General features: G+C 40.8%; 1 protein-coding gene across 1 annotated transcript; it reads right to left on the reverse strand.

Annotated features, from left to right (window-relative positions):
* Positions 1–749: 749 nt before the first annotated feature.
* mosmoa (modulator of smoothened a) lies at positions 750–22079 on the reverse strand. The gene is made up of 3 exons (XM_044181289.1): positions 20997–22079; positions 10184–10396; positions 750–2459 (listed from the first exon to the last, which is right to left on the reverse strand). The coding sequence occupies exons 1-3, from the start codon at positions 21100–21102 to the stop codon at positions 2275–2277; spliced, it is 504 nt and encodes a 167-aa protein (XP_044037224.1). The 5' UTR covers positions 21103–22079; the 3' UTR covers positions 750–2274.
* Positions 22080–22848: the final 769 nt, after the last annotated feature.

Below are 22848 nucleotides of genomic sequence, written 5' to 3' on the forward strand. Positions count from 1 at the left end.
CGAATACAGAATTTAGTGCTTTGTATAGACCAAAGGCTTTTAATAATTATCACAGATGTCCTTCACCAATAAACGTCTATAAATCTGCTTAGAAATTACAGAAAAAAAGACAGCCTTTTCAACTCCAGAATTTGCTTGAGAATCATCCTGTATTTGTTTTCTTTTCTTATCAAAGTATCCAGTGTTAGTTGTCTGTACATCCATGGGTACATCACAAATGAGAGCCGCTAATATCTAATTCGGCATACTTTTAATGGTGCCAATTTGTCAAAATGTGAAAAAAATATAGGCTAAAAAAACAGGGCTCAATTTATAGCCCACAGCTAACTCACTGTCTCCATGGCAACATTACACTACCTGTTTACAGGCCCAAAGCCCCCAAATTATGGGAGCTGTAAAAGAGCATGATTATGCCCCAAACCAGAAATAACCTTAGACACCACCTTGATGGAGGCAAGATAGCCAGAAACTTCTGGTGAGCTAAATAAAGCAAGGTGTACTAGAGAAGAATTGTGTGATGTGTTTTGAGGGTACTTCCATTGAAGCTCACACTGATCTGCACCTCGCAGTGTTGGTTCTCAAAGATAAAAGCTGGTCTTGTGACAAAATTTGCCATTTGAAGACCTTGGATCACCTTGGGCTCTAGGAACTTGTAATGGGCAAATTGTCACTATTTTCTGAGGTTAATTAGAGTAATGAATCACAAAAACAATATGGACTATAATAGACAATGAAATAATGGTTATTTGCAGCCTTAATATGTGGATTTACACAGAACAAACAGTGTGGTGGCTATACGTGTGTGTGTGTGTGTGTGTGTGTGTGTGTGTGTGTGTGTGTGTGTGTGTGTCTACATTCACGGGCCTCAAGGGCAGCACACTGAGGCACAGCCCCACGCATGGACCTGACCTGCAGTCCCAGTGCCTTCACTGTTGTACAAAACAAGACCAAAAATGCTCCTTGGCTTTCCTGTCCAACATTAAAGGAGAATACCACCAATTTTTAGCATTCACATATGTTATTTTCGCACCTTAGTTAAGTTCATCTTCTATTTATAAAATTCAATAATTTCTTCTATAACTAGCTCATCTCAACCCCTCGAAAATGAAACACCACAGTGATGTACACCTTTGAAAAATACTTTGCAACAGCCACTGTAATGGTGGTTGTACAGAATTAAGAGTATTACTACAAATACAAAGAGGTGTGCTTATGTTCATATGATTATTCTCTAAATTCACAGTTTTCTAGTTACTGGAAAAGGATGTGTATCAGTGTCATGGCTTTAGCTTGGCAAAATAGCTGACTACACTCACTAATACTCTGTTGCTGTCCATATAAATAACATAATGCAAGGTCTTACATTGAGTGGCATTCTCCTTTATGGTACTTGACCTCTTGTTCTGCCTGTCCAGGGAGGTCACCCCTTGTTTGCTACCTGCTCCTGAGCTGCAGCTGGTTGGAGACAAAGAGGCAGCACACCTGCACCTTCCTCTCGTCCACAGCAGCCTGTGAGCTGGTCCAGACAGCTGGGCTCACAGCTGCTCTCCCCAGCTCACACACCTGGGGCCTCGTGAAGTGACAGGCGAGAATATACCCTGCTCTAAAGCCAAGCTGGCTCCCCCCCCCAAAAGTTCCCCTCAAGGATTCAGTTCAGTGAACCTCAATTACACTCAAGCTACTTCAGTGGAAAGGCAGTGGGGGGTGGGAAAAAAAAGAAATAAAAGAACACAAAATGTACAACAACAGAAAAAACACACAACTGAAATAGCAAAGAGAAACCAAAAATAGCAACAGGAGCGGTCGTGACGGCGCAGATGTGTGCTGAGGGTAGCTGGCGGGTGGGCGGGGGTCAAGTCGAGGAGTGGCTCTAGTGGTCCTCAAGAAATGTGCGCCAGCATTGTGGCCGCAGTTGCCATGACAGCGGCACATTAAGCACCCTTTTCCAACAGAACAACAACAGAGAGGCGGCCATATTTTAAATCAACAGTGACAGGGTGCTGCGACGGCCTCGGCTGCCCTCTCTCACACTCCTCCACATGTTTGTGCCCATGTCCCCCCTTTAGTGTTTAGTTCATTTATGCGTTGTCATTTTTTTTGTTGTTAGGTACTCCGTGGTGCTGCGATCCCTTGACACATAATCAGAGACTTCCCTGTTTCAGGCTTCTGGCCAGAGTTTGTTGTTTTTGATTTTCAGTCATTGTGTGTTTTTGTAAATCCCATAAAATTTTCAGAGCCTCTCGTGTCAGTCCAGAGGCGGGCATGGTCGAGTCCTCAGCCTGGGAGGCAAACTTTGCCTGCAAACAGAAGTCCCACTATGGTGAAGAAGATGGAGAGGACAAACAGCACATACGAGGAGCCGACCACTGTGTTGTTGGGCAGCTTGTACGGCTGGCCTCCCACCTCGTTGATATAGAAGCCTATGGGGAAGATGAGTGCCGCCATGCAGAACAGGATCACTGGAAGGAAGGAGCCAGAGAGAAAATGTTAGTTTACTGTCAAGATTGACACCTAATTTTACATTAGTTTTAGTGTCTAAATCCTACATGTAAACCAAACTAGATGTATTTCAGAGCCAGACCCTTTATAGGGTTTAAGAAATAAATAAAAGATGGGACACATGATGCAGAAAAAGTCTGACCTCAGGTTACGTTTTAGAGCCTTTGTTCAACACACAAGATGCAGAAAATTAAACAAGAATTCACTCAACTGCTCAAATTAAATTAAATTTTAGCAAGTTCATTAGCGACGTACAACAGTGCTTTTCAAATGGCTTTGAAGGAGCTATTAGACAAAGCAGACTCATGGTATGCACCATGATCAGCAAGACTTTGCCTCGTGTTTTTTAGGAATACGAGAGACTCTCAGTATGATGCACTGAGACACAAACTGTTCTGTTATGTAACTTTAATGCTTCAACGTTTCATTTAAAAATAGGTTATATGTCATAGATTATACAGAGTGCAGAACACCAACGTCTTCACAAATCATTGTGGATACTTTAATTTTGTGAAACTTCCACCATGGTGCTGAAGGCAGAAATTGGGGAAACCCAACATTTGACACAGAGATAATTTTATCAGCGCTTTAGCAGGGACTTTCTACAAGCACTGGCAGATATACAGTACATTGTAATTGTAAGAACTGCATACCCTACCTGTAATGAAAACCATTTCCCATAAGCCCTAGACCTTTACAGGCTAAACGTCAAGTCTCAAGTCCATGGGTGAATCGAGGGGCCGCGGAGGAGCAAATGCTTTAAACATTTTTAGACTGATTACAGCTAAAAAAAAATTTGAGACTTTAGTAGAAAGCTTTGGTGAGTTTTATGGATATGGAAGAAACAAAGTTACGATGACGCAGATACCCGCATTCTCATGGAAGCTGTAGTTTTTTCTGTGCCCTTAAAGTAATCAGTGTTTAACTGTTAAAATCACAAAGGTTTCAACCTCTGTAAGCAGCAATTGCTGTAGTGGATGATAATTCGTCTTATAATATGGAAAGTAAATCTCAGGAACATGCTTCATTTTTCAGTAAGACCAAAGAAAGAAATGCTTAACGATTGCATTGAGTTACAGAAGCTAGTGGAACAAAGGCTGGCCCAGACCTGAACTTATGACTTCTGCTTTCTACAGGAAACAACCAACAATACGTGTGCAACATATTACCACAAGGTGTTTGCAGCACTACATGAGGGAACTTGAGACTTATGAGTGAATTTATGTACCAAAAGGGAAGTTCTTAGTTATTCATATTCTGTCCCACTGTATTGCTGCACATGCATTTAAAATGCAGACAGGATTACTGTGTATCTTACTTGAGATGACAACACTGCGTTCAGGCCCAAGAATCCTATTAATAATGTTGAAATGTCAATGTTTCCTGTGCATCTCTACTGTCAACTAACAAATGTCAAAAATAATCTTAAAAAGCTAACCAAAAAAGTTAAGTTGAAAAGATAAACAAATACGTACTAATCGCTGGTATGAGCCTATAAATCCATCATCTACTGTACACACAACCGCACAAATACAAACACACACACACACACACACACACACACACACACACACACACACACACACACAAAATTCAAAGACAGGGCCAGAGATACACACACATGCACATTGCAGATGTTTACAGCTCTGAACTAAAAACTCAGACCTACATTTTATACAGGAGCAGCAATAAAGTGGTGGCATCAAACATTGTTGTGTTTCACTCACTAGTGCCTTGATTCGGTCCTTATACTCGTTCAGATACAATCGTGTTTATCATTAATGTGCGACAACAGACATAATTTATAAATAACTGCTTCCCTGCTGTCTTCCACACCTTTCACAACAACTCAAGTATGACAGAAAATTCACTCTTGTTATGTTTGCAGTTTTGTTGAGTTGTTTATGTGTTTCCAACTTTAAATTACAATATTTCTGATAGCACTTGAAGGCAGCATTCCTCTAAATTCAAATGTTTTGGCAAATCATTAAAAAGCATCCCTCAGGTAGATTAATTAATTTCAGTTTTGAAGTTAGTAAAGTCAAGCTTTTGTGTGGCTTTATGCAATTATTTGTGGGTAAAACCGTATCACTATCAAGTACCACCCTTGAACTCAACACAAATTTACAGTATTGCAGACACTACTTGAATGCAGCATTAGTTTCAGTAAGTATTTCTCCACTAACCATAAATAAGCTCTTTATACCACCTCAGGCTTAACACAGTTTAAAATTTCTCTACGCTTAAAAGGTGCAAATCAGTAATCAGATTTCAAGCTTTCTAAACCAGTTGTTCTCAAACTTTTTCATGTCAAGGACCCCTAAACTGACACAAATTAGACCTCGGATTTGATAAGATTTTGTGCCGGGGTCCCCCCATCTGATATGATTTTTGCTTTTTATGTTTTATTACAGATAGTGTATGAAATCCATGCCGAAAATAGTCATACATTCTGTCATTGTATTACTTATGGATGGAATTATATCAAAAATAAATGATTCCCCTTTTTGCTGGGAACCCCCTGGATCCCCCTCAAGGACCCCCGGACCCCACTTTGAGAACCTAAGTTCTAAACAGCCTCATCCAGCTCTGTTTAATCGGTGCAAGTAAGTCGAATCCTGAAATAGAATTTCCTGCATTAAAGAAAAGACAAACATTAGGGGCTGTGGAGAAAGCCACACGTATTGTATGCTGATGTTGTTGTAGTGCTGTCACTAGATGTAACATAAGAGACGTCATTTACTGAACCTTTACGTCATGAGACACACACAATATTACAAACCTATTGATGAGTTTGTTTGAACTGCGTGATTTTTGTGAGAAGAGAGAAGCAACACCAATTAACAATCAACCAACTTTCATCCAAACCTACAAAACATCCTTTTTGTATTTTTGCCCCCTTAGGGAAGCACTGGTGTGAACAAACATTGACACAACTGGAATCAGTTCACTGCAGCTAAACTGTGTCACTCAGCACGTTTACATGCACTTTAGTAGCCGGGTTACAGACAGCTTTCTGCACCTGATTTCCTAAACTGAATTATATACAAGAAACCCGGTTTCCATAATCTGGGTATGGGATTAGAGACACCTTATTTTAAAAGCGTACCAATTCAACACTGCATTCGGATTCATGATGGACAGTTTAAAAAAAAAAGAAAAAAGAAAAATCGATGAAGCAGAACTAGAGATAACGTCTTTTTTATTCCATGCATTCTTTGTTTTTGTCAAAACCTTGTGCCTACATTACCCACAATGCAACTCAACCTCTGATAGTTTGGTCGGCGAGTCAGGTGTGTTATGCTAGTCTCGAGCCACTAGCCTCATGAGATGAGGAGCGGGCTGCAGAAGTCTGGTGAGCTCAACTTCTTTTTAACTCCACACCCTCAGATTTTTTTCCATTTTCAAACTTGTAGTCTTCAGCCCCAACTGACGCTGATTCAAGTGACATCACTTGAGGCCATTTATCAGACTTCACGCAGCTCCCTATGGAGTCACAAAAGGCTTTACACAACTTTATTGACATATGTGGTAGCACTCCCCAAGAACTGTAAATAGGCTTTGATGTGTAAAATTGGTGGACTTTCCCTTTAACCAGTACACATGTGCATGACAAAAACTTCACAGCGGGAAAGTAGTCCTCTAAAAACATAGTGAGCTTGTTGTAATGTTCTGCGCAGCATGTGTCAGATTTGTTAACAGCTGCAGAGTAAAGCAGATGTCAGGGGCAAAGTCAGTACGAAGTCTTATTGTACTGTCCAGGAAGCAGGCGTCTGTGATTGGATAACAAAGTTGTCACTAATTAGAACAGCTCTCTTTTCTTCAATTTCCTTTGAAGATATTATTACTGAAGCGTTTGGTCTGGCTCTGAGTCCACTTATGTAACACACAGTGTCGTTAAACAGCAAAGCAAACTGTGTGACTTTGTAAATCACAGATCAATGGCTATGCAGAACTTGTGAAATAGCTTCATGTACTTAAAAATAACTCTCTTTGTTGCATTCAAAGAGCACAGTCGATGTTTTCGACCAGCATTTCTTCCTGGAATGATTCTGGTCTGTAGCAGCATGGTGGGGGTGGGGAAAATGTAACCTGTTACATGTTACTAGTGTGTGCTATATAAACTCTAAACTACCTTAGTTTTAAGCAGTTGTACTCCAAAACAATGACAGCTCTTTAAAGTTAACTGAGGCTGTGTTGAATTATTTTGGTTACCTCAACAGTGTGTAATACTTGGTGACAGCATATTAAACCATTTTTAGCTTTCACCTCTTCACTCCAACTTGCCAATTAGCAGAACTGTTCTGTACCTGAGGGACTTTTCCTTTTTCTCAAAAAATCTCTCTGGTGTTGCCTTTAACAGTTTTGTTAACCAGAATGGTGTCATGCCGTTAGAGGAGTCTGTAGTAGTACAGCAATCTGGATATTGGGATTAAAAGACATTTTGTAGCTGTGTGGTAATCAATATCTACAATTCAACCCAGTAATTAAATATCTAATTAGGCTTGGGTGATATGGATAATATCCTCTATCATTGTGAGAACTTGTTAATTGATAAAATAAACAGACAGGAATATTTGTTTTTGGCTAATCCAGCTATTTTAAAACACCCAACAGATCCAAGTGCTTAATACAATTTCATATAAAATCATATAATTGTATAAAATCATGTATTTGCAACTTTATCCACAATATCCTAATAAAACCAGATATATTCATTCGATGGCAACTATGGTATAAACGGTATGTCTCACAATATATACACCGTCAAATCGCCCACTCCTATTTCATCTGAATAAGATTTACTGAGCGTGACATTCATGGAGCTACTTGATTAACTAATGAACTGTTACCTATTAGCTTTTTTTGTCAGATTGCTGCATTGCTCACTGTACTTTCTGAAAAACAGAATCACTGCCTTGTCTGACATGTAAGCCATTACACACTGTATAAAATCATGATGGCAGAATGTTCAGAAACAGTCCTTGAATAGCCAATCAGATGCAAGTTGTGCCGACTCTAACCGGCCAAATGTCTCCAGTCTGCCAGCAAGTATAAACGAACAATGTCTGGTAAACCTGGCATCACAAGGAGCACACAAGCAAATATTTATGTCTGTTGTTTTGCCTGCTCATTGCTCCGGACTTGTGTTTATCTGTGAGGGGGGGTATGATTGCAAAAGGATGCTGTGAAAGGTAAGCTAAAGTGGAGCCAGAAAAACATGGCTCAGCACTGTTTCTGCAAGCTTCACCAGTGAGTTAATTGAAGTGCACCTCATGGTCCACTGCTTCTCTTAAGTGCCTAAACTGATGACAGACGGTGCCTTGCTCACCTGCTGCTGGTGAAACTACAGCATTTTAGCTGATAAACTAATAACTTATAGTTTCTACTGTACAATTACATTTGCACTTAAATAATAGTTGCAGTTAATCTCTTGTATAATCTGTAACTATTTTGATAAGCGATTAATCTTTTAAGTCCTTTTTCATGAAAAAATGCCATACATTCTCTGGTTCCACCTTCTCAAATGTGAGGATTTGCTGCTTTTCTTTGTCTTATGTGATAGTAAAGTGAATATTTTTGCATTTTGGACTGCTCGTCAGACAAAACAAGTGATTCAAAGATGTAACTTTGGGCTTTAGGAAACTGCAATTGTAAAAGAAAAAGAAGTGATTTTTGCACTACTTTCTGCTGCCTTTAATTATCCATTAAATAATGTTGTATCCTTACTGTTACATACATTTTATTTATTTTGCTTTGTTGTTGAAATTGATGCGTACATCTTGTTTCTACTCTCTGATACTGTAAAAACCTAATTTCTCTACTACTGTAGCATCATCACCTTCAGCTATAGGTGGACCAACCATACAGGTACTTGTTTTTATTTTGTAATTTCATTAATTACTACATTTTCTGCAGTTACTGTTAATGTTAGAATTCTATTTATTATTACCCCACTCTAACTACACCTCCACAGATGACCATCACACCTTGGGGAAACACTGCTGGTGTGTGCGTATAGAGACACAGAGGCGGGTCTGTGCTGGTCATACAAAGCTGTCCATTCAGGTGCTGGTGGCCTGGAGCCAGTTACACTACAGACTGCCCACCTTCTCTCAACCTTCATCACCTGTTTGCCCCGAATGAACCGCCTCCGTCTCCTTACAACCAACTTCACTTTATTCTACCTTTCCATTTCCATGTGTGTCTTTACATTGGCACCCAGCTCGCCTCTCTCAACTCTTCTTATCCCCCACCCGTTTCCTCACTTTACCTCTCACCCTCTCCCCCGCTCGGCCGACAGCAGAGAGGTGTTTGCCATCACAGCTAAAAAATAAAAAGCTCATGGTTTGGTCCTATTTTGCCTTTTCGTCCCTCTCCTACACTTCAAACAGGCCCTTGAGATACAAGAGGATACCAGGAAGTCACTAAAGTGTCAGCTAATGGGGGCCCTAAAACAGAATAAAGAGATGATTTACTATCTCTTCACTTTCTCTCACAACAAACCTAGCTTCTTCTGCCTCATACCTAAAATATATCAAGAGTCTTTTCCTGCCTGTGGCCTTATTTCCTCATTTAAAGTGATAATCATCATCATGCTTTAAACCCGTTTAAAAGAAAAAAAAAATCTGTACTAATAATATACCTCTTGTCTAATATGGCCAACAGAAGCTTAGCAGGGGGACAAGGGTGACAACTGCTCACTGTTGCCATGGAAACCGGCTTACTTTCCTTGTGCTCGTTAAACAATGACTCAACGCCTTCCGAATTAGCTTGTGGCAGAGATTTGCGCTGTCCGGACACACAGTTTGTGGGGCGCTTCGGGATTCTGTAAAGTGGTGATTCATCGGGTATTTGCAAGTGATTAGGAAGAGTTACAAAACCTAATTATGAATCTGCATTTGGCCTGGCAGGCAAACTTTGCTCAAAAATCTACAGAACAAAAAAGTCAGTGTCCTAAAAAATGCATCAAGCTTTCAAACAATAATACAGAGCATTGTGTCTTCATAGGCTACGCCACTGCTCCATCTGCACAAGTGTGCCTGAGGCCATCTATTCCCCTAACTAACCGACCAATCAAACTCCGGCCTCCCACACAGCCTTACGAAACCAGCCCAGCCACATTGCATGAGATGGATGCGGAGTTATTATCAAGTGCTGGAAGTGCATCTATACAGAAATCGTGTTTGAAAAAAACAAACAAAAAAAGAGTGGCAATGTTCAAGGCAAAGAGGGAGAGAAAACACTAGAGAAATGCTGTGGCACATAAGCCACCCACTCGGGTACCAGAGAAGAGCTGCATTACTCAATAAATCAGCTTCAGGGAGCAAGAGTCGTCGTTAAGCATGCAAAAACAACACTCAGATATGCAACCAAACACACACACACACAGGTTTTCACGTCTCAGATGTTTTTGACGTCACACTTATCCACACATCTAAATTAGCAGCGCATAACTGGGCTAAAACCAAATTTTATCCTCCTTTTATTATTTCCTGCCCTAAAGAGACATCATTCATGAAAATACTAATGTGGTAAAGGTGATTTTCTAAAGGTTATGTCATGACAGATGCAGTGAGACAGAGAAGAAGGTGAGAATGCTCCAGGAGAAATGTGCTGACGGCAAGTCTAGAAAAGCAAAACTATTTCATTCAGTGTAAATGTCATTTTCTCTTTCACTTACTGCCAGTAAAGGCGATCCAGCGGGCGTATTTGGTGGCTTCTCTGCGCCAGTGTGAAGCCACCAGCAGTCCACAGGTGACTGTGAGGGAGATGATGCCCATGATGATGAAGAAAAGTGTGGTGACCCACTCCGGGGGCAGCCGTGGTGGAATACAGGTTCGGTCTCGTCCGTGGATGGTCTGACATTGCCGGACTAGACCGACTGTAAGGGCACCTGCAGAGAGAGGTTGAATGTTGATGAGGTGTCCATATTAATGAATCTTTTTTTTAATTAATCACTCACCAAGCACACACACAGAAACACTGAAGATTGGGGTTACCAGTTGATCTATAACAGGGGGTCCCAATCTTTTTTTTTAATAGTACTTTTTTTTATTTTTAGGTTGATCACATGCAGAATGGTTAAGCAGAGATCAGACCACTGCAAATTCAAGGTAACCTAAAATAGCCTATAAAGTTAAGTAATTATTATACAGATTTTTTTGCTGAATCATTTGGTTCCTCATAACCTGGTAGCAATTGCTCAAAATCCCTTAAACAAAACACTTGAGCATCAGTAAATACATATCGCATGCTCAGAACTTTCTAAAATGTCACAAATCTATTGATAACACAGTGTATTATTAGCAAAAGGTAAATGCCAAATCATCTTTAATTATGGCCACTAAAATACAAGTGAAGCAGCTTCGTTTACACAGTATACCATACCTAGGCTATATAGAGCAAATGTCAAAATATGGAGAGGCAGTCAAACAGTTTGAGGATGTGATCCCAATTTCATAGACTACATCTTTGAGGGTGACTGTATACCTAAAGGCTGAATTAAAAAAAGGAGAAAAACTGCAAGTGGAAAAACTATAAGACCAAAAAAGATTAAGGGTCTTGAACTGGAGAAAAACAGTAACACGGTGATAAATTGGTGCCTCAATCAACGACCAAAGCGTAGCAGTTCAGCTGATGGCAAAGTGAAAGAGGAACAGGTGAAGGAGGAGGAATGGAAAAAGACAAGAGAGAAGCTCCTTTAACTTGTTGCCAATTCAGTGCTGGCAAGGAGCTGCGGAGTTGCTCTCTCCACACTTGTGGGCCCAATTATCCCAGTGAGTGGCCAATATTTATTCCTGTGCTTTCACACTCAAGGAGAGAGAGTGAGGACTAAATCAGTCCTGCCAATTACTGAATCTATCCCACGCAGGTATGACAGTTAACACAGACACACAATCTGTGAGAAGCTGCAATGACATCAAACAAATTTGCAGCAGCTTTTAAATCTCAATATCTCTGTAAATATACATCCAAGCCTTCCATACTCTACTATGAACACCAACTCTTAAAAAATCTCATTCCTCCATCTCTAGTACTTGGCTAGGTTCTTTGACATGCACATCTGCTAACACAAAACTTGACGTTCTACTGTACCTATCCATCAGTGATCAGACAGGGAGACAAATGGACAAATGGATTCATGAGTGTGAAGGCCAGTACTCAGAGCAGGAACATGCTCCAGTGGTTCAGCCACTCTGGAGGGACGCTATTCAATTAGGGCACATACTCAAGGGGAATTTCTACCTGAGTAAGCAGAACAGCGTCGCATCACTCAGGCTTCTGCTGATCTCAGGTCTCGGGCAAAAGAAAGGCGGAATATAAGTGATAGGCTGTGGGGGGTGAGGGGTGTCAGTGGGAGGGGTTTTAGTGGTGCACGCTTGGATGCCATGTGGATTCCAGTATAGTGGTCTTTTTGGATGGCGGATGAGCTGTCCTACACCCCATGCTTTGACACTTTCCGTATGTAGACATATAACAGGACGCTGTTAGACTGTCTTCAGAGAGACAACAGGCTTCGGCAAAGAAAGCAGGTTCGTTGTTGCCGCAATACAATGCAGCGTCATCCAGCAACGCGTTGCATTGGTTAATATAAAATATGTACAAGCACACATTTCCGAGAAACTACTTTGTAACGTGAACGAGGTAATTCTGCAGTTTACCTGGTAATCATCTCAAAAGAGGTTTAAAATATTTTCACTGTGATATCTTTCCAGAGGTCAGTTTGTCTCCTTTGCAAGATAACAGCAAAGGACACAAACTGTTGTATTGTGTTCTGGTGTTTGGTAAGCCTTCAAAATCATTGATGTTTTAATCAAACAGACCTTTCTGGATTGACACATTGGTTCCTGAAGCAACACTCCCCAACAAACGCAGTTCCTTGCATCTCTAACAGTGCTTTTTTTTTTGGTCTGAACGCTCCGTTAGTGCAGAAAACCAACCACAGGTCTTGAAATGGCAGTAGCTATAAATGTCATACAGTCATAATTAATAAACTTGCAAGACTCATGAGTAAATAAAACAAACTTTTACTTAAAAGGTGACCTGTGGAGCTTTCTTGTAAACAAACAAGTTAGGTTTACATTCCTTACTTGTTACTGACCAAAACTCATGTGTATCCTTGAGCTCTAACAAATGTGTTAGATGCATTTTCTTCCTCAAAAAACATTTGCAAAGCCAAAATTTTAAATATTATGAATCCAGCATTGTTTACATCCATGTTAACGTCCTAGCAGTCTTCTTCTTCCCTGTCTTTGCTGATGCATTGCTGCATATCTTGGCTCATTACCACCATCTGTTGATCAGTGTAATAGCGCGAAACCATTGGCGGGACTGTATATCGCGTCACCCACCTGTGTGTCCTCGTACAAAACAGGGACCAACACATAGAAAAACACCTCCATAGCACTACTAGAGGTCAAAAAGGTCCACAGGTAACCTTTAAATAAACTTCATCCATCTATATAAAACTGTTAAGAATATACGAGGCTATATTGAGGCTTTAATGGCAGAATTTCTTCTCAGAATAATACAAGACCATTTCCTCTTCCTGTTTGTGGCATAATCTGAAAAAGGAAAACACAACGGTGGTAAACACACATTCCACTGACCAACAAAATAACCCATTCACTGAAAAGGCTAGCCTGTGTGGGCGACATCATAAAAGTTCAACAGTGGCTCAGCAGGTAGGCGGATGTGTGTATGAGACAAGTATGCAAGCTGGAATTTCAGAAGGTCAAGCGTGTTACTTGCTCTGTCTGCACCCGAATCCAGACAGTTCATAACCCTTCTGTTATAACCTTTGTATATTTACACAATGAATATATGATGCTGCTAACAAACCTACTGAGTTTAAAGCATTTGAATCCAAACATAAAAGCAAAGCCTGTGTAAGAAAACTTTTCTTGTTGCTGCAGGGGTGTGGTGGGTTCTACAGGCGGTCCAGAGGAAATCCTGTCCCCTTTATAACACCCAGTGAAAGCACTACTTTTACAGTAACAACCCCCACAAACAATGCCAGTGGTTCAAAAGAAACGCCTTGGGAGTCTGTAGATGTTAAGGTAAGCTATATATGGAACTGCAGAACTGAGGGCTTTACATCTACTGTACCTTTTAGACCACACACACAAAGTAACGCTGTCATTAGGGAACACAAAGAACAACTCAAAAGGATGTTCTCTGTCTTCACTTTTACCTTATCGTCAGACTTATTGCTACGGCAATTACATTCTCGCTGTGCAGAACACTTATACAATAACAATGAAAAGGAAAAAAAAATGGAGGTCATGGCTCATGACAAAAATGGCACCTGAATAGCTCACAGGTTTACTCTACAGCCTATTCCCGAATAACAGAGTAACCTTGAACAAATTAAAGAACGGGAGGTGAGCGAGGTAAAGAAAGCAGGGACTGGTGCTGGGAACAGGAGAACATTAGGCAAAAGTTTGAAAGCTGCAGTTAATGGCATTGGTTTATGACCATTTCCCCTGGATCCTCTGGCCTCCTGCTGTTTCACTAGCTCTCTGTGGAATTCCAGCCCTACAGCAGGCAGGCACGCTATGGTACACGGATACAGGTAAACAACTCAACAAGCAGGCGCACACACACAAACAGTTCTAGTTAAAGTCTGGTCTGATAGTCAAACAACAACAGTGGGTTCATGATATATATTTTTATCCTACAATGAGAGATTCCACTTCAACTGGCGAACGCACAATCCTACAAACTTGGGCTGGCTATGCAGAGTTAGATGAAAAGATCTATACCACTCGCATTTCAGTCTGTTAAATATAAGGCTACAGCCAGCAGCCGGTTAGCTTAGCATAGCATAAAGATTGGAAACAAGGGGAAACAGCTACGCCTGGCTCTGTCCAAAAGTAACAAAATCCACCTACCAGCACCTCTAAAGCTTGCTAATTAACACGGTATATATCTGGCTCGTTTAATTTGTATGACAACCAAGTACGAAGTACAAAAGTCACTGTTTTACGGGGGTTGTGTGCCTACCCTGGAGTCTCCGCTGGTTGCCTGGCAACTGGTCCCAGACAAGAAATTGTCCAACATAAAACCCTCTATAAAACGTAGAATTTTAATTTTGTACTAATTAAACAAACAAGAAACAACGTGTTAATTAGTGAGCTATTGAGGCACTGGTAGGTAGATTTAGTTACTTTCAGACAGAGCCAAGCTAGTTGTGCCCCCCACCATTTACAGTCCTTGTGCTAAGCGACCTAGCTTCAGCTGTATCTTCATATTTAACGTACAGATATGAGCGGCATCAATATTCTCATGTAACACTGCCAGAAAGCGAATAAGCCTATTTCCCAATTATTAATTATTAGTTCTTTAACTAAGGTAAGACATTGTAAAGTACAACCAAACGAGTGGTGTCTCATTTTCACCCTCTGGCAGGGATGATGGGTGAGGGGAGCACCTTGAGCAACTTGTAGGTGCTATATAAAGGTAAAGTCACATTAGCCTTCAGTTCAACAAAACTGCCCCTCACTCAGCACTGAAAAGGGATGTGATGTCACTGTTCAGTTGTGGGTAATAAATAAATAGAGGAGAGAGGTCATAAACAGTCTGTGAGAGTGATGCTGCACTTTTCAGTCTGGTAGAGTGATATTGTACTTAAGGTGATGGCACGTCACTAGAATAATGGCTTCTCCATTTCCAAACAGTGCATCAGTGTTTCTATTGGCCGACCGCACACATCCGCAGGGTCAAAGTTAAACAAAGGTGAACTTTAACCTACGAGTCCACCGGAACAGACTTGAGATCGCACCGAAACAGGAAATAAAGTAAATGGGAAACAAGCGAGCGAGTGTGACCATACCTTGAGCCTGCTAGAAGCATCCAAAATGGATTATCTTTACTTTACAAACAAATTTCTTATGGTCCCTCTGTCTCTAACATACAGGAAGAAAATGGGCCCATTCTTCATTTTAAGGGCCACCTCACTTTCACGCCCCCACCATGTTACCCTGCAGTCAGCTCTGTGCTCACTATGATCAAAATACTTCTCTCACCATGTCTAGGCCCAAATGAGAGCAAATGAGGTCCGTGTCTGCTCATCTTCAGCATGATGATGTTGTCATTAGTGGAGCATAGAGGTTGCTGCTGTTTGAAAGCTCTGGAGGGATGAGTCAAACAGGCCTCTGAACTGGGGTGGGCGGCAAGTAGGCAAGCTAAAGCAGCCAACAGCTGCTTCTTCTGCCGCTGCTGCTAGAGGCATTTACAGCGCCCACTTACATTGTAGGGGCACTGGAGCACAACTGCTTTGAACAGTCCAAACTTGCACACAAAACATGGTAGATAAACCCAAGCAGAATGAGGTACAAGCACAAATACATACAAAACAACCTTTACTCACCTAACATCTTAAAAGAATGACTAAAAGAGGAAATCCATCTCTTCTTACTATCATTACACCATTGATCTATTGTTCATTCTGTTGAATCTAATCTAAACCCTAATATAACATTTCTTCCAACACTAACGCACATAGCTAAAAGAAAGACAAACGACACACATCAGCAGACCCAAGTTTTCACCCTCTCTGGGCTGCTGACCAAGCATGGTGAACATGACTTTGTAAAGTAAAAAGAAACCTTACTTGATTTGAAAAGTCACGTCACACGTTTTGCTGCTCGGATTGGTTCTAGGTCTGGGCCTGCATCCAGTCTGCATGCACCAGGCTCACGAAACTCAGATCAAACTGTCAAACTAAGCAGTGCTGAAGATTCTGTTACTGCATTGCCTATTTCCATCCTCAAATGTTTTCAGAAACACATTTTAGTGTACTGTTTAGCTGTAATTTCTTCCTGCTTAAAACACTCATATTTAACAGGCTGAAGATGAAGTTGTTCAGTCATTGGTATACAAATTCTACACCTGACAACCTGCAGTGCCTTTGGGAAAGCAAAATACTGTTAAGTAAGCAGCAGTTGAAATGCTTCCACCTACAGGCAATGAAAGTAAGAGCTGCTGCAATTTTAACACTTGGGCCATCTGCAGGCAGTGAGTGTCAACAGCTACAGTTTTTTTCCTTTTTAAAGCTGCTGTTTTCTGTGTGCGAGTTTTAGGCTTTACATTCTACACGTGTCAGAATTACACTTGCCTGTAATTTTCAAACATCGTCATGTCTACGTCTGCAGTTCTGAACCGGTGCCTGTTGTCTGCAACTGGATAATATTGGCTGGGCCTGGTTTCAGTTGCTTTGTATCAATAACAGTGTGTGTCCTTGTGCTTTGAAAAGGAATACCAAAAATAACACAATTGAATATTCTCCTATTTCATCTATTTTAGATCATGTTAGACTTAGAGTATAACTACAGCAGCCGTTTCTGAGCACCAGTGATTATTTACTGCAGTTGTGACAAATTAGCATTTGTCACAACTGCATGCATTTTTTTCCATGCATTTTGTATTTTGTTTCCTATACGCTGTGATACGTTCTCTTCAATAAGTTAGGTTTTTCCTCAACACAGTCAATTTAGCAGCTACAAGTTAGCTACTTGAAGAGTGTCTTCGATTACAGTGCCTTTGAGTTTTTTGGGCACAATCAAAACTCTGGGACTGACACCACCTGTAGCAGCATATTGGAGGTCTTGCAGCTCCTCAGTTCTCAGTGGAAAATAAATGTGTCATTATTATAACAACTGTATATAACTGTATAAGTGATACAGAATAGCGTGCACTTTGGGGTAATAAACATTTTCTGCCGTGAGGGAAAATGTATGTGGTGTGGAGATTACTTACAGCATAATCAACGATAAGATGATAAAATCAAGATGTTAAAAATGCTAAATGAATTTTGTCATGTCTTCAGAAACCACTTGCTTGAAAAGAGAAAGTGTGGCATCTTCCTGTCACGACTGACAACTTGTTATCGCCAACAACAATAATCTTATTTTTGCTTCATTCAGTAGCTCACTGCATGCAATAAAAACACTTTGCAAAGTAATTGCAGTGTAATGTTAACTTGGAACAGTAAGTGTTAATATTTCATTCTTTAACAGAGAATTATTTCCACCTGAATTAAATCCACTTGACACTGTTGACACTGAAACATTGAACTGGCCTTTGACATGGGCACAACAGTAAAGACTGGAAGGTTAAACACTGGTGTCAAGAGCACTTGTCCAAAACTAATTTTGTGAAATGGTCACCTTTAAGGTTTGGTGCTGAAATTGCAGATTTTCTAGAAAACCTAAATGGAAAAATGGTGTGTGTGAAAATCTGTCATCATCACTGGTCGTGGATACAGCGGCGAGATGAAAAGCCAGCCGGTACCTGGGATGTGATTTAGCATTTTTGTGTGTGTGTGTGTGTGTGCACACACAGAGTGTTTCAGAGGTTATTTAGGGCGTCCACTGTGGGGACAAGTATCTGTAGAAGGGCAGTCGACTGCGGAGGTGCCGAGAATCACAGTTTGTGGCAGACACTGCAGCAACAATGGCTTTGTCTTGAAGCTCAGCACAGGAAATCAGCTTCAGCTGTTATTGCCTGAGGATATCACACTGAAGTGAGGACAATGTCATGGATACACATTCTTTGTTTTGAGTTACAGTAGTGCTATTTCTCCTTCCTCACAGGTTTAATTTTATTATCAGTGTGGACAATTACAAGAAACAGCAATCATCAGTGCTGAATGATGTTATGCAAAAGCCTCGCAGTTTGTTTACTTGTTTTTGATTAGTTCGCAAAAAAGCTTTGATCAAATCACTTGACCAAAGCAAGAGGCAAAAGCTACACACTCACAGAGTAAAGTCAGCTTTTATAGATGCTAACTGCCCAGGGGAACATAGGGGTCTGTTTCTCCATGCTCTGAGTACAAAGACGACACGCTGAGTTCCTACAAGGGCAGGTTGTCAAACACTGAGCCCCTCTGATAAGACAAAGCTGGGACCCAGATGTCAGCTGATTGGAGATAATACAATGTATGGAGTCTTCAGGGGCTCTTACTTCATAATAACTTCAAACAATACACTAGTCTGTGGCATGAGGTAGACAAACTATAGCTCATGATAAATAGTTTAACTCTGAAATAACATACAAACACAAACACTGCAGGAAATGTGGCTCTTATTAGGTTAAATCCCATTTAGGAGCATGCTAGCTGTAATAGAGGCCTAACAATCAATTAACAAAAGATGGTGTAACAGAGCTCCAAAGAGAAGCTGTTAAATTATTTAATATGCCTAGACCTTCTTAAAAGTCAAGACAAAAACAGGCCAAAAACAGACGAGCTGTATCGACAAAGATCAGCCAAGGTCACAAACAGAAACTAAGAAATATGAAATAAGTACGCAACATGCACAGCATGTGTTTCAGGGCAGGAGGTGCTGACAACTGCAAGATGAACATGTAATCAGAAAAAATGGCAACACTTATAACATTTATAATCACTATATAAACAAATGGTTTATAACACAATATAATAATGTAGTTGTAAGCAGATATAAGGCCATGTTTAAGTTTTTATTAATTATAGTACTTGTCAATAATTATAACTTCTCCTACGAAGACGTATTTCATATTATTACAACTGTGTTTTACTATAATGTCAATCATTATCTGTTTATACACCAGCCTCCACTTATGGGTAACCACAGGAGGAGTTATAGGTTTTGACAAATACATTAATAAACACTTATATCTGCTTAAAATTAAATTATGGTATGTGTTAAAGCAGTTACCAAATGCTAAATAGGGGGGTTAAAGAAAAGTGGTACTGCAAAAAATAACGTTTGTGGTAGAGATCGCACACTGAACCCATAAAAATATAATAAAGAGGATATTTTATTAAACATTAAATACACAGAAACTGTAACCTACTGTCATTTACCCAGAAAATGTACTTTGCAAGCAAATGAACTGCTTTTCTAGACCAAAGAACCCTACAGAATACTGACTAGATTAAAAACCTAAATCATGTTACTATTATATATTCCAAAACAGTGGCTGGTACACTCTAAAAATGATGAGAGAAAAAAGAAGGTGTGAGGGAGATGTATGTCATTGGGTATCACCTACGTGTCTCATTAAAAAATAAAAACATCCGAGACAAGTCACATCACATTCATCAAAAAGAGCAGTGGAAGCTGTGAGGGGAAGTGAGAACAAAAGTGAGAACAGTGACAGTGAGGTGAAGTTGGTCGCTGTACTACACCCTCTCTATAAAAACACCCACATTCACCACAACAAAGCAATTTAAATATAACAAAAAGATTCAAATTTCTGTACATGCAGGTTCAGAACTGTGGATCTCGGCGGGAAGTTAACATGCACTTTTTTGGCTGTAGTATACTATGTTTAGATGTGGACTCAGCCAAAACGTCCAGTACCGAGTCTCCAAGACTCCAACACAGCTAGAGATCCATTATTTGCTCTCCAATACAATCAAATGGACTGCACTGTAGATGATGCCCTCATTTCATTTGCATCCTATTATTACTGTTGTACAGATTGTTTATTCTGTTGAACTAATACAGCAGGGAAGTTTATTGGTGGATGATGGACCCTCCCTGACCCAGTTACTAAGCTGTCATCCTGCAGAGGGAACAAAGAGGAGCAGCTGTCTATCAATAGCCTGAATGTGTTTTCAGGACTGACACAAATAAAACACTTAACAGCATGTGCTTCTGTCCAAAATCAGCAGTGACGCCACAAATAAGCACCTGCTTCGGTTCCTCTCGTGATCGCTGATTAGACTGATCACATGGAGGTCACTTAAAATGTCAAGTCACCAGAGAAATACAGGACAACAATTACCTTTAGTGCTGAAACGATAAGTCGCTTAAATCAATTAGTCGGTGGACAAGAGAAAGGACTGCAACTAACAATTGTTTTAATGATTGATTAATCTGTTGACCCCCCCCAAGCAGCTGGTACAAGCAAATGTTTGGCATTTCTGGCTTGATAAATTAATTAAATGGATTAATCACTTATCAAAATTGCTGTCAATTAAATTCCTGACATTTACCTATCATCAAGCAAAAATGCCAAACATTCCCTGGTTTCAGCTTCATAATCTGAGTTTGTCTTTTTATTTACTAATGCAAATTAAATAAATAGTTTATTTTTTTACTGTTCATCAGACAAAACAAGCAATTTGAAGCCTTCACCTTGGAATATATGAAATTAGGATTTTTCACTATTTATCAACTGATCAAAAGTCATGAAAATAATCATTAGATGCAGCCCTAGAAGCAGCAGAGGCACATGATGCTGATCAATCAGTAATGAAATTGTAATTATTGGTCTTGGGAGTCAATCAGAAGCAACATAAATATGCACAGAAGACACAGCTGTGGAGAACAAAAGATGCTGCTGCAGATGAAACCCTCCACACACCGAACATATCTTTGTTGTGGAGATTATCTGATGGCAAATGCTCCTGCGGTGTGGGGGACAGCGGCAATAAATCCTGCTAAAAATCACAAAAAACATAGTAGTAGTTTTGAATGGCAGTTGTGGCCTGCTTCATTTACCTGCTGATTCACCAGTGTTGATCCAGTCTGGGTTTGCAATGCTGGCTATTGCAAAGATATCTGCTGCCAGAAACAGGCACCCTGAAATGATCGTTAGTTTATCCATATCGCCAGCTGATGAAGCGGTGAATGACGCGGGGGGAAAATGTGGTGGTCGTTGTCCAAAATGTGACCCCGAGTGTTGAGACACAGGGTGGGCTGTTATCAGTCTAACCTCGCCCCCTTCAGCGGGAGCCTGCTGCCGTGGTTCTGCTGTGCATTTTGCAGCAACGTTAGCTCCTTCGCGTCAAGCAAGCGAGAGCCTCCAGCTACAAAAGGCTCAAATACGACGCACAAAAGCATCACATCTCAAATGTCCGTTGTAGTCCAGTGCGGTAAAACAATAGCTCACTCAGCGCCAGGGCCCTGAACCGCTTGTGTCGTCTTTCGGATCCGTTTAGCAGCAGCAGCAGCCGCAGCAGCAGCATCGGGTACAGCTGCGGCTAGCAGATAGCTAGCTAGCTACTTCCCAGATTCGGGCTCGGTGTGCCGAGGTGCGGCCCAGAGGCTGCTCGACGGCCGAGACCGCGACTGCACTAGCATTTCAGACGCAATGTCACACAGACGGAGGTGGAGAAGACGCAAAGCAAGTCCCCCTCACTTCGCAGTGTCCGTGTTTGTAGCGAAGCTCTAACGTTAGCCGTCGGGAAAACGAGAACCCATCACCCTCTCTTGCTTATTCGAGCCCGTTCTCCTTCTCCGCTGGAATAGCATCTGGCTCTTTAAGTCTGTTAGCCACCTTTACCTCCTCCTCTGCTTCTTCGGACCACGGTGAGAAGACTGGACCCGGTTTTTAACGCTGCGTACTTAAATCCAAAGAGACATTATAGGTCCCAATGTGGACTGTACAACGGTAACGTTATTGTTATGCTTTCCACCCGTGTGCCCACCGTTAGCTCAGCCTCCCTTTCTGCCTAATGACATCAGGCGAACACCCCCACGCAGCGTCGCACGCACACACGCACGCACACACACACACACTCAGAGCTCGTTCTCTTCTCGCGATACTATACAAAAAAACGGGGTTCGTGTTGTCCTGAGTCGCCCTGTTTGTGGCAATTCATTGAGGGTCGGTGATGTAGTGGGAGCGGAATCAGTGCCGCAGGAGTGCATCTTTAAATCCTTGCCAGGCACCACAGTAATGAAACCACACAACATGGCCCCAGTCTTGCACTTCTACCATTGTTATACCGCATGATGCAGATAATTAGGGCTACATGTCGCAGATTCACTGCAAGGCAGTTGTTACATTGTTCGATTAATTGCACATTTAGGAATTTGCATTATTTCAGTAGAATATACACTAAATAATTTTACCACAAACTAACCGACAGAGACAACATGGTAGTATTATTCCAGCATAGGAGAACTTTTGGGCAAAAAGTGAAGTTTGAGGGGAACTTGAAGGTAACAGTAGGTGGGACTGAGGGGGTCAACAGGGGCGCAACAGCAAAGTTTTGGGTTTTGGTTTTGCCCAAGTCTCAAAGTGAACTTGGAGACTTAGGGTAACCCTAACTCAAGTACTGTGTGCAAGTAGGTACTTGTACATCCTTATTTTATTTTTCATTTTATACTTCTATTCAACTACTTTTCAGCAGAAAATATTGTACTTTTAACTCCACTGTATTTATCTGACAGCTATAACAACAGGCCACTTCGCAGATTAATATATTACATTCAAAACATATGATTGATCAACTTATAAAATATAATACATTATGATTAAACTACAGTAAAATAGTTTAAATGCATCCACATCGACCAGCAGCAACATTTAAATGGTGCATAATGAATCAGTAATAATATGAATCCA

The sequence above is a fragment of the Siniperca chuatsi genome, linkage group LG21 (assembly GCF_020085105.1).
Source record: "Siniperca chuatsi isolate FFG_IHB_CAS linkage group LG21, ASM2008510v1, whole genome shotgun sequence".
NCBI classification, from domain to species: domain Eukaryota; kingdom Metazoa; phylum Chordata; class Actinopteri; order Centrarchiformes; family Sinipercidae; genus Siniperca; species Siniperca chuatsi.

What these genes read in the sequence shown, in the direction of transcription:
- mosmoa (XM_044181289.1), bottom strand. Translation starts at nt 21,102, where the DNA reads ATGGATAAACTAACGATCATTTCAGGGTGCCTGTTTCTGGCAGCAGAT. An exon ending in CAACACTGGTGAATCAGCAG is followed by an intron (nt 10,397 to 20,996) that starts GTAAATGAAGCA and finishes CTCTCTCTGCAG; the next exon opens with GTGCCCTTACAGTCGGTCTA. An exon ending in CTGGATCGCCTTTACTGGCA is followed by an intron (nt 2,460 to 10,183) that starts GTAAGTGAAAGA and finishes CCTTCCTTCCAG; the next exon opens with TGATCCTGTTCTGCATGGCG.